Source organism: Apteryx mantelli, chromosome 12 (assembly GCF_036417845.1).
Source record: "Apteryx mantelli isolate bAptMan1 chromosome 12, bAptMan1.hap1, whole genome shotgun sequence".
Lineage (NCBI taxonomy): Eukaryota > Metazoa > Chordata > Aves > Apterygiformes > Apterygidae > Apteryx > Apteryx mantelli.
In genome coordinates this window covers 12,467,337-12,492,778 of record NC_089989.1, presented here as the reverse complement: position 1 = coordinate 12,492,778, position 25,442 = coordinate 12,467,337, and the positions used below count along the sequence as shown (strand labels likewise).

Genomic DNA, 25,442 nt, shown 5'->3' with positions numbered 1-25,442 from the left:
GAGGGCACCCGCTTGTCTGTATTTATAAATATTACCGAGAAAATCAGTATAAGCGTCACTGATATATAACCCCTTGCTGGGGAGAGGTGACTGAGCTGGGGCTTTAGAGAAGCCTCGGCAGCTGCTCGGCCATTTCCCAAAGCAAACACAGAGCTCGGAGCTCAGCAGCCAAAATCCTGATTGGGATGATGGAAACCGTGGCTCTTTCCTCCTTTTCTGAGCTCCTGTGCCTCCTATCCAGCTCTCCCGGGGGAAGACCCAGCTCCAAGGGGGATTTCCTACCCCTACACCCTGCAAAACCAGCTAACAGCTTAAACCACCAAAGGATTTCACCCCTATTTTACCCATTTCCGCTTCCGAGGGTTATTCTTTACGAGGAAGAAATGGTTTGCCGACATGATCGCTCCTCCGTACGCGGCCAGCAACCGAACGCTGCGGAGCCACCGTGAAGCCGCTACCCCGGACGCGAGGCAGGAGGCCGCCGTGCTTCAGACCCGGCTTCGCCTGCGCTGGTGCCGATTCAGCCAAGCACCAAAACGCCTGCTTCCCTCGGACGTGCGTCCCGGGCGCCCCGGGGAAGTGAGGCGAGGTATCGGTTAGCAACGTGGGACTTTTGCTAACGGCTTTATTTAGAGGATGTCTTCAGGCTCAGTTATTTATGATGCTTTCTAGTAAGCGCTCGATACCAGGCATCTTGTTTTCTTTTTCCCTTTCTTTCTTTTAAGGTAGAACTCATCTAAAAATATGCATTGGAGGTGAATGTGTATCCCTCAGCCTTACGAATTGCAATATTCCCACCCCGTCCTTATTCCTCGCCTGGCGCCCTGGGCCGGATGAGCTACAGACTCCTGCCGCAGCAGAGGAGATGTTTGTAGGGGGGGAGAAGCAAATGTAGCAGCTGTCCAGAGAAATATTTGGCATCTTTTTCTTCATCCCTGTGACCTAACAAGTCCAACCTAGGGAAATGTGTCCCCTTCCCTTTTTGCTCATTTTCATAAAGAGAAGTAGTGATGAGGGAGGTGTCCGCACAGCCCCAGACGGGGAGTTTAGAAGTCCTTTTGCATTGAAAAGCATCTTCTGTAATATGGGCTCACTTGGGATTGCCCCATCTTTGGCATTATAGGAGATGCTTCCTGCTGGGAAAATGTCAAAGAACTGCTTAAAAAGGACCACTGGGGGGGGGGGGGGGGAGGGCAGGAGCACCGTGTGCCGGAGCCTGTTCCCGGGTCTGACAAAGGCGAGCGCAGCATCGCGGGGGCTCCCAAAGCGCCCTCGTTCCCCCGGTTTCTCTCTGCTGCGTTCAAGTATCTGCTTGTCCCTTTGGGGGCATGAAATCTGCAGTGCCCCTGCCCGTTGCTCGCGTGGGAAGCAGGAGGTTTGCCTGGATGGACGAGGCAGCGAGAGCGCGGCCGGGTCCGTGGCGCGCTGGCGTCGGTGCCGCGTCGGCAGCTGGGAGGAGGCTGGAGCGGGCACCTGGCGCCGGCTGCCGCGAGCCGCCTTTGCCCTCCCACCCCTCGCGTCCCCTTCAGGAGAACGGTCCTTTCGGTACCGGAGATGTCCGGGGAGGCCTGAATTTGTGTGACTAAAGCAGCTGCTTAGTATCTGATTTTTACACGTGGGTGTTAGAAAACAAGCAGTAGATCCACTTTGTTAAAGCTAAAGGTTTGGCAGTTGGCTCTCTCAGGCCACCGTGCGTATAAATCCTACTGTTTTAAGGATTAAAGCATTTCCAGAGCTGTACAAGTTAATCCAATATTTATCAATTTATTTCCTAAAATATATATATATTTATATGCTCTGTTGTAAGTGATACAATGCTTGCAAGTAGTATAAAGGGTTTGCCCGCAAGTAGTGAAGTTTATTTTTGAAGAGGTTATTTAGAATGATGCTGTGCTCAACAGAGTTTTTTGTAGCAAACACATAAAGGTCTGTTGAAGTAATAATTTATCAAGCACTGCATTAATGCCTCCATGGCAAATGTGAGGCCAAAGGCTCCCTGGGACCATGCTTTCCACCCAGAAACGCCGTCTCTAACACATCGGTGAGGCAGGCAGAGATGCAAAGACTTCCGTGCGAGTGAGAGCGGGTGGCTGCGACTGCCCGAGACGGAGCAGCACCGTCCCTCCCCGGGGAGGCAGAAGCAAAACAAGGGATTGCTGCGTCTGGAATACGCACGAGCTGTTTCAAAAGCCGTTTCTAGGGCTTCGGGAAGAAAAACGGGGGAGCGCCACGGTCTCGGCGTCAGCACTGCAGCAGCCAGCGAGGCCAGTTCTGAGCCCCGTTCGGAGGAACTGTTGAAGCAGCACTTTGGAAAATGCAAGATATCGGTTAAAGTGAAGCCCAAGCAGTTGGTCAAGCTCTGAACTACAGCCCCAGGGCACGTTATTTTTCCTGTCCGGTTGATATTTCCGCCAGAGGGGACCCTTGGCAATATGGCGAGGAAATGGCTCTGGGAGGCTTGTGTTTCCCACTGGTGAATTCCCTGTTGGTCCACCACGATGCCTAGAAAAATTATTTCTCCACAATGTGCTTAAAAGACTTTGTAAAGGAGACGGACATTACAACACACAAGCATGCGATGCTCAGATGGAGAAACATCTTTCAAGTAGTCATGCTTGCTGTCTTTAGTTAGGAAAAGTCCCTAAGCACCAGATGAGTGAGCATGTGTTTCGGGAATTACAGCAGTATAGCATTATCCATAAATATTTCCATGTAAAGCCCAGGATTTCTAACAGAATTTTTTTTGCAGGGCTACAAGCCAACCCTTGACCAGCAAGGAGCTCACGAGCACCGTTCAATGCCCCTCCTGGATGGAGACATCCCTGTAACGTAGGCTGTGAAAGCAGCCGTCCCGGCGAACGTGCAGGTAAGAGCAGGCTCAGAGCCTTCCCTGCGCCAACCTTTCATGCGAGTAACCCCGCGCGAACGCCTGCAAGGCAACTTTGCCGAATCTCCACCTCTACAACGGTCCTGTTTGACAAATGAGGGTTATGGCTAGCGAGAGGGAGCGCAAAGGGGTGTTTTGAGACAGGCCGGTTGGGTCGGGGGACGCAAAGCTCAAAGACATCACCAGCTCTGAAACCCCACGTGGATTTTGCACGTCTTTGCCAGCTCCAAATTTCTCAAGTGCTTGAGGTACGTTGAGGACGTGCCCTTCCAAACTACTGCCGTTTGATGGGTTGGAGATTCAAGCATCCAGAAATCCAGCCTGCACGCACACCTCTTCATCTGCCTCTGTGATTTTTCATGTCACATTTTAGTGGGATCAAAGTTTAAATGGAAAACCTAAGGATCTCTTAAGCTAAGATTTCATGAAACATTAAAATTCTAACATTTAAGAGCAGAGATCTGACGGAAAAATAAACTTACCAGGGTCCAATTTTTAGCTGTGTTTAACATGTCAATATTAAGTTTCTGGGTTTCCCCAAAGCCTACATAATATCCCCAAGTGCAGGTTACTCATTAACTGATTAAGATAAACGGTGTTTTCATTTTAAGATCGTGTCTTTCCAAAATGGAGAGAACATTGCTCGCCTTGGTGGTCTTTTCCGCGCTTGTAGCGTTAGCAGACGCGATCGATCCAAAGGTACCTGCTCCCCTTTTTACAACCTCTTTTTCACTTGCCTCCCCGTGCCGCAGTGGGCTGTACTTGGTGATGGTGGTGGCAGAGGTGTTCTCGGCGGGCAACGCCGGTAGTCCCTGCGGGACCGGCATGGCATCGCGTGCGCCGTGCCGTGATGCGGGGGCTCGGGGTCCTGTTGAGGCCTTGGAGGGCAGAGCGGGGGCTTCTACGGGGTAAACACGGCGTGCGGGGATTTGCAGGGTGGTCTGATTGCCCTCTTTCGTAGCGATGTGAAATATCAAATTGAGTGATGGTAGGTCTCCCTTGAAGACTTTGGGTCTCAACACAGGGGCGTTGCAGCAGGACTGAATGAGAATCGTTGAAATACCAGGTTGCTTTTGCCAGGCGTTTAGTAACTTTTATGGAACGCCAAGGAGAGGTGAGACGGTTATTTGTGCTGCCTGGAAGAGCAAACTGTGTTTGGTGGCATCTCAGGACGTGGCCTGATTTAAAAAAATATTAATATTGGAGAAACGGAGCAAGCCTTACGCTTGGAGGTTTTTATTTCCGTGATGGCTGTTCAGAAAAGGGTGAAATACCTTCGGCCGGCCGGCTGGCTCTGGGGCAAGGCAGGATGGGCCGCGTGGCACCCCGCGGGCACGGTTGAGGGCTTGGGTGGCCTCGGGGCGAGAGCCCAAATCGGTCCCCATCGCTTTCCGACAGACGCTTCGGGCCGGTGCTCTCCTGCCGCTGAGGCTTGCTTTGTCAAGGGCGCAGTGAGGCCCCGCGCCCAGCTGCGCCTTCCCGTGCCAGCTGCACCGGTGGCGCATCCCGTCGTCCCGCCACCCCGCCCGGCCTCGTCCCAGCGGCAGGTGGCGGCAGGTCGGGCTTGGCGTGGGCGAGCTCCTCCCCTGCCGCGGGGATGCTCCGTGCCGGAGAGACCCGCTGGAGCCATCGGGGCCGGCCGGCCGGAGCTGCAATCACTGCTCGTCACTGACCCAGGAGAGCAGGTACCGAGATCACCGTGAGCCCAGGCCCGGTCCTCCCTGCTCCCTGCCGGTGCTCTGAAACTGTTTCTCTTGACGAATATCTTCGGCGGGTTTTTTCCCTCGTTTTCTTGGAAGTTGTCAGGTGTCAGGAAGCCGGGCACGCCCTGCCAATGTCTAATGAAAAGAGAAACAACTAATATTCATACAGAGTTGGTTGTGATGCCTCCTGCAGTGATGCCTGGCCACCCTTGTACAGGATGGCCATGTTTAAAGCGATTAAACTTTTGGATTTAGGCCAGTGCCTTAACTGAGAAGAGGCCGGCACTTCTCGAGTGAATGCTATTAATTGGTCAGCAAAGTACAGGAGATAAATTATTAAAAACATTAAAAATCAATTAGCCATTCAAAAGATTTGCGAGTCTGAAAAAGTTAAAAATTGAAGTTGATCTGTTTTGATACTCAGCTTTTATATTTTAATAAACTATTGGACCCTTGTGAGGTTGCTGATGTCCAGACGAAGCCTGTTTACTCTTACTGCTGAAACACAGTACCCTGCTTAGGGTCTGTGCTGAAGGCCTTTAAAATGGAAATCACGAATGCAAAGGGAGATGTTTAGAGAAGCATGGGAAGATGCTTTGAGGGTTCAGGTTTCTCTGGGGGGTATTCTGAGGGAAGGCCTGGTGAAGTGCCTCCTGGACTGCGCCCCTCTGAGCGTTGAGAGCACCCAAAGCGCCAAACCGGCAGGAACACAAGCGCTCAAAGGGCATCCCCTGCTTGTGCAAACAGAGAGGGATGGAGGCCCACACAGGGTTTCAAACCTGCTAAACATCACATGTGGCCACAAGCTGCTGAGCTGAAAAACAGGCAGCAAAGTCAACAGCTGGAAGAGCAAATAGAGCAAAACCAATCAGGTTGCTTAAAATCTATGGTTGCTTAAAAAGGCATTTGATTTTTTTTTGAAGTTCGTCTTAAGAGAGGCACTGGGATGACACGGTACCTGCTATCAGAGCAACTCAAGGTGAGAAGATTGCAGAACAAGGCTCAACAAAAGCCTGTGGAACAACAGAATACGCAGATTTAGCCGCTCTTTTGTGCGGGGATGTGGTCGTAGCTGCAGGGATGTGTGTAAGGTGCAAGCAGGAGGCCAGTCCCACCACAGGTATTCACCAGGGGAGAGCAGAGTTTGTGCCTGCTCTGTACAGAGCCCACGGTCATGAACATCTTCACTTCTGTGATCCCAGCTAGACCCTCTAAGCTAATTCTTCTCTTGAACTTTTCCAATAACATCACCTCTAACCCAGGTGAGGACTGCCTGGTGGCAACAGTTGGTCTTCAGTGGTGTTTTCATTTCTGTATGTTTCTTTCTTCCAGCATGCTATCAAAATCTACAGCCTCCGCGTGGACTGCAAAGTCACGTCCCGATTTGCTCACACTGTCATCACCAGCAAAATTGTCAACCGGGCTAATGAATCCAGCGAGGCGACCTTTGAAGTGGAGCTACCTAAGACAGCCTTCATCTCCAACTTCTCCATGTAGGACCAGCCCTTACCTGTGGTGTTGGCGAGGCAGCCCTGGGGGTGGGGGGGATGTTCATCCATCTTCTGAGGAGCCGCTGAGCAAAGCACAAAGAGCTGAGCTGGGCTCTGGAGGGTCCCTCACAAAAAGCACTGCGGGGCAAAAAACAGGCAGCAAAGTAGAAACAGAGCGGCCAGGGTGAGGTAGAACCACTGACAGTGGTGTTTCTCCTGCTCCAGCCTCGCCAGAGGTGGCCCCTGGCAAGGGGGAGGGCCGTGTCGTGGTGCTGGCTCCAAGCAAGCCTCAGTGATGGGGAGGGATGTGGGAGCTAAGAGCTTTCCTCTGTCTGTGCCCTGAGGGCCACGAAGTACTGGGTTCCTCTTGTTTCTTCCACAGCAGATTCTCTCTAATATTAATTAAATTTTATGGAAAACAAACAGGTCCATCGATGGCAAAGTATACCCAGGAATAATAAAGGAGAAAGCATCTGCTCAAAAGCAGTATGACACCGCGGTCTCACACGGGCAAAGCGCTGGCCTCGTGAAGTAAGCTGCCTGTTCTGTTTGAACGCTCTTAAACCTTCCCATTTGTCCGAGGGCTGAGTTAAACCCTGAAGCCAGCCGCCTTGCAGGATAAATGTAAAAAGCAGCCTTGGGTTCCTCCTGGGAGGGGCGATAGGGCCAGGGAGGCTTGTCCAGAGCAAAACCCTGCATGGGGCTGGAGCGGGAGCTGGTCGGCAGCCGGGGGGACACACCAGGACCAGCCAGGACCTTGGGTGGCCTGGAACAGCATGTCTGCGCCTGCAGCCAGGAGCGTGGGAGAGACAGTGGGGCGATGGCCTTGGAGGGATCATGGGCAGCACAGGCAACCGCAGCAGCAGAGCTAGGAGCACGAGCCTGGGAAAAAGCCTAGCGCGAGTGATTCTGGGGCTGCAGGCTGCCGAGGGAGACACGGGTCCCCTTGTAGGCTGGAGAAAGGAGAAATGTGTCCTGTCCTACCTTCACCTCCTGCGTCCTGGCCTTCCCTGCAAACAGGCAGGAGAAATGCCTCCCTCCAGCACCAGTTTTTTAGCTGAAACAACCTGCTGGACTCTGAATAACATCTGATTGTTCTAATCAAGAGGAATTAAGAGTAAATTGAGCTTTAAATCAATGGCAAGAAAAGTCCTTGTTCTGCTATAGGGTTGGGCTCTCTGCTCTACTCCTCCTTTAACAACTCATTTCACAGAAATCTAAATAATAGATGCAGCAACTTACTTATATCAACCTATATCCATCCATCCCTCCATCCATCTATCTATATCATTTATATCTGACCCTTCAATCAGCCTCTGTGGGAGGTGCCACTGTTTTGCATTATCCTGGGACTTGCTGCCATGCAGGAGCACCCTGCCAGGCAGGATGGTGTGTGGTCACTGAGCCTGGTTCCCCGCTAAGGTGGATGACCATGCCACTTGAGCAAACATCACGCTTTAGAGGTATATTTAGTCTGTGCTTCCTACATATTCAGTCCCATATGGATTTCTGCTACAAACCTGGCACACCAATTCTTCAGCTGTAGCATGCGATATCTCCTGCAGTGCAAAACAGCTTCTTCATGAGCAGTAAGATGAGCTACTTCTCTCTTCTTTGCTTTGTGTTTGGCCGTTATTTAGCGCACTCTACAGACTTGGCCACCGCGCGCACACCTGCGCTGCAGGAGGTAAATCTCTGTTCTCCTTTGCAGAATCACGGGGAGAAAACTGGAGCAGTTTCAGGTCTCAGTAAACATCGCAGCGGGCAGCAGGGTCACTTTTGAGCTGACGTACGAGGAGCTGCTGAAGCGGCGGCTGGGCAAGTACGAGCTGCTGATCAGGGTCAGGCCGAAACAGCTTGTTCAACACTTCCAGGTGAGGCAGCCAGCAGAGGGCTGGGAAGGAGCGCTGCGGACCATCTCGGGGACCTCTGCCACGCTGACGTGGGCTTCTCCTCCGCCAGGTCGACGTGCACATCTTCGAGCCCCAAGGCATACGTTTCCTGGAGACCAACAGCACTTTCCTGACAAATGAATTAACGGAGGCGCTTACGAAAGTGCAGAACGAAACCAAGGTAAAAGGGCGGCTACTGACTGTGAGTGGCAGCTTGCAGCCCCTCTAAGTTTCCTTGCTTTAAATCATTGCTTTTGATTGCCTTTCAGGCTCATATTCTGTTTAAGCCAATGGTAGATCAACAAAAGATAAGTCCCGAACTGGGTGAAACCCTCCTCAACGGTGATCTCCTTGTACGTTATGATGTTAGGAGAGATGCGACTGCAGGTGATATACAGGTAAAAAAGAAATTAAAAAAAACCCCTACTTTCAGATCACGGATATGTTTGAATGTGAAGCACAATCAGCATCACAGGTTGGGAAGATCCACGGTGACAAAGAGCTATTTCCATCAATACCTGCTCAGCGGGAACTGATGGTGATGTTCAATAAATCCCAGAGACACTAAACCCGTTGCAGGAATGGATCAGTCCTGGAAAACCAATCTTTCAAATGTTGTTTCAATGCCAAGTCCCTTTACTTTTTTTCCCCCAAACTTTGCCTGATCTAAGGTGTATTTGTTGCTTCTTGTAAGTGAAGTTTAGAGGAGTGTGATTTATACAGCCATTAAAGTCACTACTTCATTTTCTTTTACTTTTTCTGACCACCAAGATGGCTGAAGGGAGCAGGAACCTAAAAACATTTATGGAGCAGTGCGTGCTCTAGGGAATAAAGTGTGTACGCTTTCCATACCGTCTCAGTAATGAAGTGCACGTGGATGTGCTCAAAGGTGGCAGTCACAGCCCATGAGCAGAGCTGTGCTCATAGGTGATGGTATAGAGGTAACATATATACAATGATAATACACATATACATATAGTATTGAGACATATATTATACGTAACATAAAAAAGCAAACCTTTAAAGTAGAAAATATTTGAAATATTCTGATTATAAACCAGCTGTTTTAGGCACATGGCTTCTGTGGTCTGTATAAATCCAGAGCCCCCTGTTTTTCATGCCATTCGGGCTACCTGACTGGGCCACAGGTTTGCACAAACATCAGGGCGGTAGAGCAAGCGCAGAGTCTGCTCTGCTCCATTTGCAGCGTCTGCCACAAAACCTCCCGCCCAGAAGCTCTTTGCACGGCCACGAGAACCTCTGCAGCATCTGTTAGAGGGTCTGTCTGTCATCTCGTTCAAAGATTAAATAGGTTTTACATTGAAAAACAATTGTGCAGTGGCTCCATCTAGCATTTTAAATTGCTCATGCGATTTTGAAGTAGATGCAAAACGTGGTGGTATGAGAATAATAGGAAATATCCTTTGCACTCTCTCCCCAGTAGCATCCATCACTATTGCTGAAACTGTGCAGTAAATCGAACAACGCACCGCACTTCGCCCCAGACCACCTTTCGCTTCCACGCGTCTTCCTTTACCAGATTCCCTTCCCCTCGCTCCAGGATAGCTGTGGGCATTTTCTTGAAGCACTGGTCTTTGAAGAAGTGGGATCAAGAAGTTGGGTTAAAATATTGATTGATGCAGACTGCTTACACTTAATGTGCTGATGTTAAAAAACACTTTCTCTATTAGCATAAAATATTAACACTAAAATACAAAATATATTTTTACATAAGGTTTTGTTTATTCTTAGCTTGAAGTGAAAAAATGACGTTAGCTTTGCTTTTATTTCTAATCTGTTTTGGTTTTGATGGTCATGGATATAAAAGCTCCTGCCTGCAATATACAGGAATTTTAAACATAACTTTAAAAGTAAATCTCTTGTATTAAAAGTTTTGAAGAGAAAGTGTATTTATTGATGATGGACTTTGGACTTCAACTGGCTGCCCAGTGCCCTTTCACCAAGGGAAGGATGGTCTTGCAGCCACCCCAAATTGGTACTGTTTTTCTGGGTGTGAGGACCGTGTCTCCATTCTCCTGTAATTTGCTTTCTAAGGATGGTATCGCTTCTGGCTAAGTAATACATTTTCATAGTTCTTTGATTTGGGTTTATCTAGACAAACCAAATGCTGATCGTGGACCACTCTTCTTGGTATGCCCAAATATTAAGAGGCAACGTTTACTTATTTATGTGCAGTTTTATACTTATTTACATAATTTTGTATTTCAGATCGTCAATGGGTATTTTGTGCATTATTTCGCACCCCGTGAAATGCCAGTGTTTCCCAAAAATGTCATCTTTGTTATAGATCGAAGTGGCTCTATGGCAGGCAGAAAAATCGAGCAGGTAACTTGCCTTGAAACACTGGGTTCTGCTTGCATCGGTGGCGCGCACGCCCAGCATGTGTGCTCCCCTTGCTGAAGGAGCTTTGCTCGGTAGCCTGTCAGGGAAGTGACAATGAACGTCGCTTTTGAAACACAGGCTATTCTTGTACACAGCAAAATTTGCAGAAGTATAGGAATACATGGAAATATGTATGCCCAGGTTTAAGCTGCTGAAGTGCAGCGCTTGCCTGATGTGGATGGGTAGCATGTCTTGAGACAGTCTTTATGCAATATTTTGCTTTCCCTTTCAAACAGACGAGGGAGGCTCTCCTGAAGATTTTGCAAGACCTCCGAGCAGAAGACCGCTTCGGCTTTATCACCTTTAGCAGCAAAGTTGCGGAGTGGAGGAGCTCCTTGCTGGAAGCCACGAAGGAGAACGTGGAGAGCGCTGCGGCATTTGTGCAAACTCTTACTGCTAGCGGAGGTACCAGGCACTAGCTAGATACGTATAACCCTGAATACACACCCAGCAGTGTACAAAACAATGTTTAGAAAAAGAATTATTATGCTATTGCTCATGTAGTGCCACAGAACGACAGTCAGTGCTCACAAAGCAAATAAGTGCATATGCAGCTTTTAATAGCTATGAGCAATGAGTGGGATAGGAAAACTTACTGCAGGAATGGACCGACTGGTGACTACGTTATGATACACATATAAGGAGAGATGGTTACATCCCATCTGTGAATTATACGAGCTAGGAAGTTTTGTTTAAGACTTTTATAATGGAGATGGCTGGAAAATTTCCAAGAGAACATTTTTTTTCCTCCAGAAAAATGGCAATTCACTCAAACTAGAAACGCTTCATGGCCACTTACTGATGTCTTAATACCAGAGACCACTTGTAAAATAAAATGTAAACAAAGTTAAATGCCTGTGGTTCTCTCCATGCATGGTATTATAAGCTATAGCACAGAAACAAAAAAGTCAAAATAAGCACTAAGCGTTTCAACTGTTGCATCGCTTAGTTCGATTTATTTTTACTGTATATTTTTAAGCAGATCTGAAAGGCTATTTGACTGTTTAATGTTAAGCTGTTAATTTTCCTGTAGGTTTTCTTGTCCCAATAGCTGGCACCGATGAAAACTGCCCATGTCTAGCTCTTCTCTTTGGCTTCTCAAATGAGTCTAGGAAACACATCTTAAATGCTGGTCAAACAGATGTCAGTGTGTTTATTTAAACGTCTTTAATGGATCCAGACAGATTCTATTAAAGGTCAGATGTTTGTATTTCCCATCACATACTGGAAAATGCTTCCCTAGGAAAACTCCAGCTTTGCTGTTGCAATATAACCTGCCGTAGTCAAACCTGGCATCCAAGCCCCTAAAAACTCGCCTCTCTGATGGATCACCTCCTGCAGAAAACTTCAAACAGCCCCGCGGGGCCTCCGTAAATGAAGCGCACTGATTTCCCGGGATGATTATCCCTTTTCAGGCGAGCGAAGCCTGCTCTCTCGTTACAGGCACAGACATCCACCGGGCCCTGCTGGCGGCGGTGGGCACCCTGCAAAGAGCCGAGGAGCTGCCCGAACGCAGCGTGTCTATGATCATTTTGCTGACGGACGGTCAGCCCACCTCTGGTAAGTAAATCCTAGCCTCAGTCCTCTCCCTCCTCCTCCTTGATTTTGCACCCTTACATCCCATTTTGCATCCTTACGTTCAGTCGAAAAGCCTCCTTTGGCCCCTTTATAATCTTTTAAAACATGTTGTACTTAGCTGTGATGATATGAGTAGAGGTAAGAAGAGTCATTAAGGGGAGAATGAGACTCCGGCAGTCAAAATGCGGAGCAGCACTTCATGTCCGATTCAATTAATTGAACTCCTTTCCCTGTATTTTTAATGTTTTATTTTGAATTATTTTTAAGAGACTTTAAGCAGCATTTTCCATTAAATCCTCCACTGTCTTTTATACTTAAAATGCACATATTCCATGAGTATGTATTTTTTTCAATCACAGGTGAGACCAACGTGGAAGTAATCCAAGAAAACATCCAGAAAGCCATCAGCGGGAAGTATGCCCTCTTCTGCCTTGGCTTCGGTTTTGACGTCAGTTATAAATTCCTTGAGAAAATGGCCCTGAGCAACGGGGGAATTGCCCGGCGTATATACGAAAATGCTGACGCAGCCTTGCAGCTCCAGGTGAGGACTAACGTTTTCTGGCTACCTCCACTCGGGCCCGTTTTGGCCGGCTGCACAGGGCTTTGCCCAACACCGGTCCAAACCCAGTGAAAAAGCCCTCTAGAGAAGAGATAAGTCCCTGGTGTTAGTCAAGTTAAAGAGAAGAGCTGTGAAAAGCAGGTAGAGAGTCTCCTAGCTAGGTGGGACATTCATAAGGGGGATGCTGCAGAAGTACTTGCATTGCCACGAGAAATGCAGCTCATAGGACATCGCTTGGAGACGGAGGTGTACTGAACCCTGCAAAGAAACGCTCGTTCTTCAGCATTTGCAGCAGTCTTATACCGATGGCTCCTGCCTGTCTCGGTCAAAAGAAGCAGCTTTAATTCCCTTCTTTTTGGAAGGGTTTTAGATGTTTGGCAGTTTGCTTTGCTTTATTTTGCAATCATTTGTGCTCCTTCTCTGTGCTTCTCCTTAGGGCTTTTATCAGGAGGTGGCTACTCCAATATTAATGAAAATTGAAATGCAGTATCCAGACAATGCCATTGAGGGATTAACCAAGACCAATTTCAAGCTGTTTTTTGAAGGGTCTGAAATCGTAGTGTCTGGAAAAATCAGGAACGAGCTTGATCTTCTGCCAGTAGAAATTAAAGCTCAGTCAGTAAGTGTTTGCCTTACTAAATTGTGAAAGAGGTATATCTCCATGCTGTTTTTTTATGGGGCAATAGGAGATTTTAAAACAAATTTGTATGTTCTCTACATTTCAGCATTCAGCGATTTTCCCATTCCAGGAAAATATTTGAGAATTCAAATAATTTTCCCCTCTGAAATCTGCTGGAAAAGAAAAAATCTTTGAGTATTTTCACAAAAAAGCAAACATCAATTTTTTATCATTTCAAACCCATGATATTTTGGTCATTCAAGCATTTTTTTAGGAAACTAGTGCGTATTTTTAGAATGAAGCAGGAAACCTGATTTTTTCCCTTTGAAAATGTTGAAATAGAACCGCGGAGCAATTTCATGCCTCCTTTTTTTCAACATTGTTTTGAGTCCAGAAATATATATCCAGAAAACATACAATTTGATGGGGTTGTTTTTGCATATTCTAATGGGAAAACAGCTCGCCAAAAACTTTGACTGTATTCTGGTCAAAAACGGAATTTTTGGTTTGCTTGGCTGGAATGAAGTCATGGTGATCCATAAAGTATCAAGTGATATAACAACATTTGAGAAGAGAAGATGACTTAATGAATCTAATGAAACACAGTGATCATTAAATGTAACAAAATGTGTCACCCGGCTAGCTGCTCCTTTTCTTGGCTGAACTAAGAAGTCTGACCTCTAGTTAAGGCTAGAAATAACTGGGATTTAATCATTGTGTTCTGATGACAACATCGCATAAAACCACCAGTTTTATTGATGGGGTAAATACTGAAAGTTTCAAGAGTATAGGTTTGGTCCCTATACTATGAGTAGTAGCCTTCTGCTACATAAGGTGTGGGCTGATACATTATATGCTGATTTATTATAAAAATTCATAAATTTAGTTGATAAAACCAGATGGTACACTTGGTGAGCACACATTTTGTTGCACCATCATATGTGAGTGGATGCCACATTTGTGGTTCCTAATCGTAGACCAGTTCTGAGGGTCAAAAAAGGGTACTTTGGTACTAAAAGATGTTCTTTTAAGCCTAATAATGTAATTATAATAAGAAGTCTATAGCTGTTTTTTTGATGGTCAGTTGTCTCCCCTTTCAGCGTACTAGTGACTTGACTCTTAAAGAAGAAGCAAACGTTAAAGAAAAGGAGCAAGTATTTCAGAATCAAAGCTACATCTTTGGAAATTTCATTGAGAGACTGTGGGCTTACTTAACCATTCAACAGCTTCTAGAAAAATCGTAAGCTAATTTCATGTTTTGCATGATGAATTTCTAGTTTCTTAAAGCACTCTGTAAACTCCTTATTCACAAATTATATGATGGGAAAACATATGGCAACAAATAGCTTTGCTCGTAGCTTTACAAATATTATCTACTGGGAGAATACAACACTACTGTATGAGCAACCCGAGATGCCTTTCAGTTTGAGAGAGGGTTGCACTGTTAAAGAAAGAAAGAAGGAAATATATAAAATCTTTTCTTCACAACATTTCTTTGAAACGGATCTTAGTTGTATTATTGTGTTGAGCTGTGGTTCCACATCTAGCAATATTGCCTGTAGAAATGTGAATGGTAATAGCTAGTAAAGAGAGTAATGAGAAGTATGTCCAGAGGACAGTCATTTCCCAGTTCACGTACCTATAATTTTTATGTATTTGACCCACATAAAGGCTCAGTGTTGCAAACAATTAAGCATTTCGGTGACTTCAAGCCCATGAATAGCTGAGTTATCCCAACAGGACTACTCATCCATGAGAAAAAACGTGTGCTAAGAAGCAGCTTACCTTATGAAAAGCCACCTGCAGACGACCTGCTTGTGGGTGCTATGTTTCCTTGCCTTGTCATTAACGTAGACCTCAGTATTTCAGCACAAGAGGACCAGCAGAAAGCCCTGGAGGCGCAGGCCCTGGAGCTGTCCCTGCACTACGGCTTCGTTACCCCCCTCACCTCCCTGCTGGTCACCAAACCCTCTGAGCAGCCGCAGGCGGAGCTGGCGAACAAGCCCACCGAAGCCGGTAAACGGGGCCTTGGGCAGGTGGACGCTGGCGACGCGGCTCGCAGGGACCTGGTGTGCCGCAGCTGGGACCGGCGGGGAGGGAGCAGCCTCCTTTGGAGATAAGGCGATCGGGGCTTTTTAGAAGGCGAAGTGGGGAAATGGACTACTGGATACTAGTGAAATGGAAAACGATTTGTTTAAATATCAATTAAAAGCAAATTAACAGTTGTGCCTGAGCATTCCCTGCCACTGCAAAGGGAATTCTGCGGTTTTGTCTGTGGTGTTAAAGCCAAACGAAGGCAGACAAACAAGGCTGTCATCTCTAGGAGTCCTCCATGTGCTTTAGCTACCCATCTTTCAAGGCGTAAAACCTCACCCCCGGGGCCCACGCACCCGCGTCTCCCAGTTCTCAGGTTTGCACGTGAGCAAGATGCTTGACTGTTGGCTGTGTGACGCTGATCTCTCTCTCTTCCCTGGATTAGATAATGAGAAGTCCAGCAGTTTCCCAGCAGGAGGTAAAATGTCTTCTTCTTTTCCAGTAGCACAGTTCCTTAATTGTCTCTAATTGAACACAAAACCAAACCAAACAAAAAACCATGGTGGTTGTCCTATAGCAGGGAGTATCCAGGTTTTGGAAAAACAGACATCAAATAAAATGTAAGCAATAACTGTGAAGCTCTGTGCTGAGGTTGGGTGAATAACATGGTCCAAAGGAGAAAATCTTTCATTCTGAAAGTGTCAGAGGCCAAAATTGTCTTTACTCGTGAGGAAAAGTAGTTTTTCAAGTGAATGGTCCTGATCCCTGTTTACTTCTTCTTTCCATGCATGAAGCATCTGTCAGAAAATTAAGCTCAAGACCTTTTGGAAAGATTTATGAAGATGACTTAGGTATTTTTTTTCCTCTCTTTCTGGGAATAATAGAAGTATTTATGTGAATATTATTCTAAAACTGCCAGCAGTATTAATCTCATAATCTCAGTCACGATAATACCCCAAGGTATGATTAACCACGATGCTGGCGCAGGAAAGAGGGATTTGGCATGGTCAACCCCTGTGCTATGGGGTTGGCGCCCACCTGAGCGAGCACCCGTTGCTCCCCCTTGGCCCCGGGGACCTCCCTGCTGCCATGTGTCCATGTGGAGTAGGTATGTAGCGCAATAAAGAATGAAATACCAGCACTCTTTTCTCTCTCTCCAGATGCTTATAAACGGAGCAGTGCACCACTTCCCAGTAAGTGCTCCCATTTTTTTTATTCAGAATAATCATATAAAGTTTATTTCATATGTTAAAGCAACATCACGGTATCAAATGTGTTTTGATTGTGGATGCCCACTTCATACATGCAAGTTTTTGTTATATGTATTTCATTCCGCAGGTATTTTCATTATGGTTAATTTATAATCTTGAAAATAATCTTGGTACCTTTTCAGAAATAAATAATTTAAACCCTTAGAAAATGAATAAGAAAGATGTGGAAAAACATATGTTAATAAACTGAAGGAAATGTGGCCAAGTAACACAGTAATTTTCAGGGCTTTAATCATAACTAGGCCCATAAGTGTAACACGAGTAACGAACCGGTGCCACTGCGCTGGGCATAGCTCTCCCCAGTGCTGGTCCCCACCAGCAAGGATGAGAGAGGTGGTCAAAGGTCCAGCGTCCGTCCTGCGTGGGACGTCTGAAACTGCATCTCAGCCTCATCCACGCTGCGAAGAGAGGAGAGACAAATCTCCTTCTGGAAGATGATGGCTTCTGTGCGTGGCTGCAGTTTGGCAAAACGTTGTCAAAACATTTATTCCCAGAAAATAGTCTAGCCACGTCCCGGATCCAGGTTGGGGATGACCTTGTGGTCGCTCGGTCTCACGCGTGGTGGAGAGGACCCCCCCAAACTCCCTTCGAACGGGCCACGGGCCGCCCGTATAACGCCCGAACCCGGAGCCTCCGTCGCCCGGCACGCAGCCCCGGCAGCGGCGAAGGACCTGAAAGGAGGGGCCGGCGCGTGGCGGGAAGCGCCCGAGCCGCCCGCATCGGCGCGATGTTGCGAACCTTTCGTTGCAGGTCGCTGGCGCGCTCTGCTCCTGCCTGGCAGCAACAAGAAACTGCTCTCGCCAGGTAATTCCTCGCCGCTGCGCTCGCGGGGCCGGGGCGTCGCGGGGCTCGCGGTGCGGGGGCGGCCGGGCGCCCGCCGGCTGTGGCGAGCGTGCAGGGAGGTCCCTAAACCGCTGGGCAGCCAAGGGGGAGCGTGCCCAACGGCCCGGCCGGCCCCCGCGGCCCCTGCAGAATTCGGCGGCGAGCTCTGCTGGAAGGGCTTCTGTCGTGGTGCCGCTGCCGGTCCATGAGCCACGCTGGAGGGAAAAAACAAGTGTTTCGCTAATTTTGTATTAATTTTAAATATTTCAGTTGTCAGGACAACGGGACAAACAAGATCCCAGCCCCTTGGTAAGTAGTATATGTAGGAGTCCCATTTTAATAATTAATATAACCATAACATGCAGTTTTTCATGAAATAATGGTTTTACAATTTTTCATGAAATAATGTTTTTTTTTCTGACTATATCAGTTGCTCTAATTAAAAAACACCCGCTACCTCTTCTTGAAAACCTTGGCTTGTTCTTTCCACGGAAGCATAAAGTACCCCCACGGCCCATGAGAAAGTCTTTCCAGCTCCAGGATACAACTAGCAACAGAAATGTAGTACAACGTATCTTCGGCCTCAGCTGAAGTTGTTTTTAATAGCCTCTAAGTTTTAAAACCTGTTGTTTTCATTATTTTCAAGATGCTGTGTCTGGGTGTGATTTTCAATAATTATTACTGTATTGGTTTTAATTGATCTATTCTATAAAAGCCATGACTTATATTTTAGGTACAAATAGACTGAATAATTTTGCTGTGTCTGTCCTAAGGGCACAGGCTACATTTTTCTTCTCATGCTAACACTGTTCTTTTGGCTTTTCAGCCAATGAATATCCCCAGCTTCTCTTGCAATTACCTGCACAAAATGAAACAATCTGCTTAAATACTGATGGGCAAGCACAGTCTTCTGTAGACCTGCTGTCTGATCCGGAGCAAGGTAAGCAAGTCACGTCCCTCGTGGGATGGGAACTGGCACCAGCCAAGTCGAGGACCTTGATCTGGCTGGAAGACACCAGAAAGTGAGAGTTATCCCTGTGGCCTCCTCCTAGCCCACTGCAGCCTCCTCTTGCATCACGGGAGCCAACCCCTGATAGCAAGGAAAAGGAGAGACACTTCAGTCTATGAAAACCATCAGTGTCTCGGGGGATGTCCCTGTCTCATTAACAGCCCTATCATCTACTGCCTTCTTGCAGTGACTGGAGAGGCTGTGACGATCCTTTCCGTCAGGCAACAGTCATCAGCTGCTCCGATTAGGGACCAGAAAAACCTCTGGGAGAGGAGGAGGAGGAGGAGGAGGACATGCTGGGGTAGTCAAGGGTGACTTTGGTGACCCTGCCACACAGGCTTAGGGATATGGAGATCTGGAAGTCTGGAGAGGCTGCAGAGCTGCTGTACCTCCCATAACTAGATTTTAGCCCCTTAAGTCCAACAAAGCTGAAGCAGTTTTATTAAGACTAGTTCTACTTTAGAAGCGTGGTTGCATGACAAATTTGTGTCGATGTTATTAAAGGAATCTCCGTGACCGGGAATCTTGGGGACAAAACGAATCACTTTGTGCAGTTCAGAATTACCTATGTGAATCCCTCCGTGCAAATCCACGTCTCCACCGACGCAGTCGTAGTACGCCACAATGATGAGACCACGCAGCTGCCGTGGACCGAGTCTGCCACCTCCGCAGTCCAGGGGTAAGGAAAGTCATTGGGTCAGCTCCTTAATTGGAAAATGTGAGTCTGATCATTTTTCATCCAGGCCTCTGCTTCCACACATGCCATTTGCTTCAGGTAAGAGCTTCCAGATGTCCCTAGCAGGTGAGTAACTCAGTGTACGCGTAAGCAAGATACTTTTCCATCTGCCTTTTTCAAATGCTGAAAAGATTTGGCTTCAGTTCTCCAGTCTCGTGTAACTCTCATTTCTTTCTGCCTTGGCTTAGGAGGTAGGACATTTATGGTCCAAGAAAAGGGCTCTGCTGCAAAGAGTGTGTCCCCTTCCAGCTGCCTGGTTTCCCCTTGCACGTGAGAAAGGATAGTTCAAATATATACTTCATTTGTCTGACTAATTTGGGCAGTATCCTTCACTGCTGCGCAAAAGAGCTGGATTTAGGGCTCATGCACCTAGTTCCATTAGCTCTTTTGTATGCCCAAAATAAACCTCCAGGATGATCTGCTGCTCCTCTGGGGCAGACCGGACACACAGTGCCTCCTCCTTCCTAGGCAGCTGTAGGCAACCGCAGAAGTCCTTAGAACAACTGCTTTAAGTTACCCTTGTAATCCAAACAGAGCCAAGAACGTGCTGGATCTATGCCCATATGCAATTTGCCTTTTGCCAAGCAGCATGTTCCTCCCACTTCAAACCAGGATTTGAGCCCTCGCAACTGCAGCACTTTGTACACCAGTGCATATGGTTGTATTTTCATCTAACCAGATCTGCAAGGGGAAAAAAATGATAGTGGATATTTGTATTCTGCAAGCCCACTTGGGCTCAAAATAAAAAGTTACGGATTATAAGAAAGCCAAATTCTGAAGTATCTTGTGAAATAACCAAGAGAAAAGTATTTGACTTGTTCTTAGAATTGATTATTTTATATGGTCTACCCTTTTTCTTGTTAAAATGATGGAAAAATATTCTCTTTTTTTCCCCCCGAGAATTTGTCATTATGGATAAGAAGGTCATCAGCAAAAAATTTCTTCTCCGTTAGTATATTTGTACGTAGCCTGAGGTGGTAAAGACCTATTGTGTGGCATCTGGAGAAAAGATAGGCTACTTAATATTTTCCCGCTGAAAAATAACCACCGAAAGGTCATGAAAAATACAAATGCAAAGAGGCAAAAGCAAAAATTAAATTATTTAAATTAATTCATGATATGAAATGTCTTGATATTCTTCTTGGAAATAAACTGCATCCGCTTACTTCCTAGGCTGAGACTTTCGGTTGAAAAGGAACGAAGCCTGACAATGTCACTGCCTGATACCGTCACAGTAAAAATATCCTTCATAAAGCTTCCAGATGATTTCCTTGGACTGTATTTCTTGGACACCAACCATTTTTCTGACAATGTCAGTGGAGTTCTTGGTATGTATCATTGTGCAATTTTTATTATTTATTATATAGCAAAGAAGGCCAATGTCGTAACTAAGCTGCTGGAAGGAGAAGTGGTGGATCCGGGTTTTCCTCCCACTCCAGCTGCCCATCTCCTTTTGGGGCTTTGCGGGGACCTAACAGATGAATGAGGGCATGTTCGCCTGGTGCAGTTTTAGGATGATAAGTGTGTCGAATAAGCTTACAAATAAGACTAAAATAATGGTAGTTATTGGGGAAAAAAAACAAAACAGAAAACTCCTAAAAAACAGTGAAATGCCAAATCCTGTTGTACCTCCCTGTTATTTAAAGGTTAGTCCCCCATTCCCGCCGATCCCGAATGCCAAGCATGGGCTTGCGGTGTTAGGACACCCTGGCGGTCCCAGGCTGCTGAACGCCAGGAGGGGGAAGAGCCTTCTCCAAGCTGCAGCAGTCCGCCTGGGTACAGGCGTTAAGGTTTCTCCTTCTCCTTGCTTACCTGGTGCTTGAAATATGTCCCTATTTGGCAGGCATTCAAAGCGGGGGAAAAACGCGCTTTCCAATGCACGATTGCTTTTACAGGCCTAAATATTTAAGTGCTAATTTTTAATTCCATTGAGAAGTTGCCCATGAAGTAGATCCTAAATTATACTTTCTCTGAGCCAAATCATAAGCCTTTATTCAAATTTTACTTCTCTGGGCTCCTGCAAGTTCCATGAAAGTCAATAGGCTGGCAGCAGGAATGCTGTAATTCAGGGCTTCCCAGAGAAGCTTTGCATTTAATTAATTCTTTTCAGACATCTAATGTCACCTTTTTCTGCAGAGCAGTAAATCCAGGCCACCTCTTCCCACGGAGCAATCCAGAACCAACCCTGGGGAGAGGGGAGGCCTCTAAATAGAGCCTCACCCTTGAAACGCAACCTAACGCTGTTCCCCGCATCAGCGGTACAAGCCTAAATAGACTCTTATGTGTTTAGACAACATTAAAAATAAGACTAAAATACTGGTCAATGTGATAGCTGCACAGGCTTAACCTCAGCAGTGCTGTGACGTGACCTAATGCATGCAGTAAATTCATTTGTTATAAAATAGTGGACTATAAATAGTGGATAGTTACATAAAATCTTAAGTAACCAGGGTTACAACGGTGGGAAAGTGTCTCCCCTTCCCGCCACCAGCTATCATCTTCCCTGCAAAATGAACGCCAGCTGGTCCTAACCATCTCAACCCAAACACTGCTGACGGGACTAAGGTTTAAGCTGTCGCAAGGGTTTTGCAAGCAGAGAGGCTGCATAGTCTAAAACCATGAAAAAAATGGGAGAACGCGTCGGAGCAAGGCTAAACCTCTTTGCAGAGCAGTGTCGGGGTAACAGGAGGTTGTGGCTGCGAGTGCTGAGCTTCTGAAAGAGGCATTTTCTTAGCTTTTTGTGGGAGCTTCCAAACGTGGCTTTTTTTCGCAGTGCAGGTAACTCACGTGAGCTCAGGTACCCGAGGCAGGCGGTTGCGGTCCTGGTGCCGGAGCTGCCCTCTGAACAATAACGCTCTGACGTTTGGGGCAAGGAATTTTAAAACAATTTGTGTGTCTTTTGCTCAGGTCAATTGTATTCAAAAGCACAACTGGAAAATAAGCCCAGTGTAGATCAGAGAGACGACGAAAGACTCCTAAGCGTATCTGGATCTGAGCACAGAGTCACCAGGTGACGGATACGGGATGGGGCGGAGGGAAGCACATGCTTTATGAGATTTATTGTATCGGCAGATAGCAGCGATCGAAAGAAATGAAACGAAGGGAGTGTTTTTGATACCCATCTTCTGTGTAAACAATAGGAACTTGCCCTTGAAATTTTCCTAACTGCCTGAATTTGTTGAATGTCAAGGGACGCTACAAGGCTCAAGACTCTTATTCCGGGGGGGGGGAAGAAATCATACCTGGGGCTACAGTGTGCATGAAAAATGCTATGTAATGTGAGGTTTTGCTGCCTCATTTTCATGAGTAGGAGAGTGTATTTCCCTAGCTGGGTTTACCGCGAGAAAAAATATTTACCCTTCGCTTGCCCCCAGCTCTGGGGGTGGGGATGTGCCAGCTCTGCCCACGCAGGGTCCTGCTGACTTTTGGTCTGAAGGTGTAGAGTCTGGTCCTGCTCTTTGAGGGTTTTAGCACAAATTTTGTCTGGTTTTGGTTTTGTTTCAGGCAATACAAGAAAGATTACAGGCTTGAGGCAGCCAGTGATCCTGTTTCCTGCTGGTCATTACATTTAACTTCCTAGAGAAGAATAATTTGAGAAAGAAAACGCTGCAAACGACGCTCTTCCAAACATTTTTTGATGCTCTCTCATCAAGAAAACTGCACATTTACCGCCTTACTTGCTAGTGCAGGAATGTCATGAATATCTTACCTCAAAATCATACTTTTAAGAAGAGAATTTGCTTGCTTGTTGTTTGTAATTTTTAAATGGTTTATAATACTTGATTTGGTTCTGGTGTGGAAGATTCATGTAAACTAAATAAAATCAACATTATCAGCTTGCAGTTTCGTATGGAGAGACAGGCTCAGTTTTCTGAATAAAAATAAGTAGTTGTATCATCTAATCCAGCACACCTGCAAACAGTACTAAACTTCTAACATTTACAGTTGGTGTATTTCCAGTTACAAATGAGAATGTTCTTGAACCATGTGTTTTGTAAAAAGAGTAGGAAATCTAAAGCAGTATGAGTTTATCACTTCTCTCATTGGTTAATTTGTGATAAAAATACAGTCTTGCTGTATTAATGTTTTTTTGGAGATAGTTTTGTAGCAATGTTCAAAGCTGCTGAAATTAGCAGTAGTGGCGTGAGCGGTGTCAGGTAGCCAGCGACGCTGTATCCTGCGCGTGGCTGCAAAGTTTCTGCGGGCGGCTCAGCTTTCAGACGTCTGCCCTCTGATTTGCTTGCAAAAGAAAGACAGCCTTTCAATCCTGAAATTTAGCAACTTTGGGGGCAAGGTTTCACTCAACATTTCACAAACACAGGAAGGCGTTTTACAGCTAATGAACGACTCAGAACACGGTGCCTGAAGGGTAACGTTTCAGCAGAAACGTTCCATACAGAGGCCTCTGTGCCCATAAAGTGCAACTTGTCGTTTGTCTTCAAATTTTTTCATGCATTTTAATTTCAAAATCATTTTGTATTTAGAATTTCAGTTCCTATATATCTTTGAGCTCAGAAATATGCCATCCAGTGTCAGCATTGTAAGGCTTTCTGTCGTGCCAGTAATGTATCACCAGAAAAGTATTATTATCTTAATGCAATGTATTAAGAGAGAGGCAACTTCTAGCCAAAGTCAGTAGGATAAAGCAAACTGTAATGATAGGCCTGCTTTTTAGTGCAATATATTTATGCAAATTGCTTGTGCTTCCAAGGGAAGATAGAGATTTGGATGCACGGCTGGACAAATTGCATGTCAGACAACAGGCAATTCGGAAACTGAAAACGCCAGGTTGCTTACTTTGCCACATCATAAACAGGCTTACCGATTTAAAAAGCAGGAGATTATTTCCATTATAATTAACTCAGTGTTGAATTACATGCTGTTGATACTGGCTTGTATCAGCTGAGTGACTTCAAATTAAAATTCCCTGCTCTCAGTTACAGGGCACCTATATTTTCCCTTCTCCACCTCCCTGCTACCGGCAAGGACAGCAAATAGCATTGAAGTCATGGAGCGGCGAGGTATGGCTGGAGGGCACCTTTCTGCCGGTCCCCTCTGCTTTCAGCCGGGCTCACGTGTGCACAGACCATTCCTGAGAGCTCTTCTTTTCTCTCGCCCACTAAAACCTGCAGTGACGGAGATTCCCCCAAAGCCCTGGGTAGCCCGCTGCTCTTTTAAAGCGATTCTCCCTTGCTGCAAAGAAGCAGGTTGCGTGTCCTGCTCACCTCGGTAGATGGAAAGAAAAACTGATGCCAGCCTTCCTCACGGCAACTTTGTGCACAGATTTTTTTTTTCCCAGCCTATGCCCAGAACTGTTTTCTCAAATTCTTCTCAAAGCTGTTGCTCTCCTCTGGCCGGTATCCAGCTTGCCTGCGCTGCGCCGAAGTGCTACACGCAGAGCTGGAGAGGGGCCTGCGCCCGCGGCCTCCCCAGGGCTGATGGAGCAGAGGACTTGCCTCTCGGGTCCAGGAGAGGTGCTCAGCGGTGTCCCACGGGGACGTTCGTCTTTCCCGCGACAGCATTACATCACCGAAACGCCCACTTGCTGCGACTCCCAGATCTGCCCTGCCAGAAAGGTAGGCTTTCGTTTCCTAAGTATGTTACATTGCACTCTTGTCGCATGAACTGCATCTTACTCAATTTATTCTTTAGCTACTTTTTTCCTGACCTTTCCAAGCCCCGATGGGCCTCTGATTTCCTACATCTCTTTCCCTTCCTAAAAAGGTACTGTTAAATAGAAGCTGAAAGCAGACACAGGACTGTAATGAGTATTTTGCTTTCTATAATTTTTAATCCCAATGAGATTATACAGTATAATAAATCATTTCTTCTTCCTTTCTTCCTCCCTTATTTCAGTTCTGGCCAAGCTTGCTTTCTTTCCTATCTCTTAACCAGCATTGTACCAGCGGATGGTAAAGATAAGATTTCTATCCAACTATTTTCAACAATTATTTGGTCTTCCCCCACCCCTTCCTGTTTCTCTCCCTGCCTTCCGCCCATTTTTCAGTAACTTAATTGTTACTTTCTGTAGAAAACTGTTTTCTTTCATTATTTTTGTCCAGTTGTGCACAGGCAGAGCTATCTCGCCACCGTGACCCTGTAGGAATTGATTTTTCTGTTTGAGCTTTCTGTTTATATAAACTTATGCTTACAGTAAAGCATTTTACTCCTGGAAAAGGCCTGCCTCTCCCATAAATTTAGCAATAAATGTCCTTTTACCCTCTTTTTTTCCTGTTCGATTTTCCAGTTGCATTTTTGTTCACCTCTGCCTTTGTTATTTCAGTTTTCCCTATCATGTCTTATGTCGACTCTTGTTTTTTTTCCCACTACACTCCTCTTTTCCCACATGCTTTGCGCACTCCAGTTTCCCACACACTGACTTTCCCTCCTTGTCTTATAAATATGAGGGAAAACTTCTACTTCATCATATAAGACCACA

General features: G+C 46.3%; 1 protein-coding gene across 1 annotated transcript; it reads left to right on the top strand.

The window, feature by feature from the left end:
* The first annotated feature begins 396 nt into the window (after nt 1–396).
* On the top strand, nt 397–22,826 carry ITIH4 (inter-alpha-trypsin inhibitor heavy chain 4). Its single transcript, XM_067303643.1, has 25 exons — nt 397–579; nt 2,750–2,829; nt 3,499–3,586; nt 5,923–6,083; nt 6,507–6,611; nt 7,792–7,954; nt 8,043–8,153; nt 8,242–8,370; nt 10,202–10,318; nt 10,612–10,780; nt 11,819–11,935; nt 12,313–12,494; nt 12,949–13,131; nt 14,232–14,371; nt 14,993–15,147; nt 15,611–15,643; nt 15,960–16,016; nt 16,326–16,358; nt 17,187–17,240; nt 17,529–17,567; nt 18,085–18,198; nt 18,772–18,946; nt 20,177–20,331; nt 21,911–22,013; nt 22,508–22,826. The coding sequence occupies exons 1-25, from the start codon at nt 397–399 to the stop codon at nt 22,581–22,583; spliced, it is 2,922 nt and encodes a 973-aa protein (XP_067159744.1). The 3' UTR covers nt 22,584–22,826.
* The last annotated feature ends 2,616 nt before the right edge of the window (nt 22,827–25,442 follow it).

Bases quoted from the DNA above. Each gene is read 5' to 3' on its own strand.
- ITIH4 (XM_067303643.1), top strand. From the start codon at position 397: ATGATCGCTCCTCCGTACGCGGCCAGCAACCGAACGCTGCGGAGCCAC. The intron at 3,587-5,922 runs GTACCTGCTCCC...TCTTTCTTCCAG, and splicing joins CAGACGCGATCGATCCAAAG to CATGCTATCAAAATCTACAG. The intron at 15,644-15,959 runs GTAAAATGTCTT...CCATGCATGAAG, and splicing joins CAGCAGTTTCCCAGCAGGAG to CATCTGTCAGAAAATTAAGC.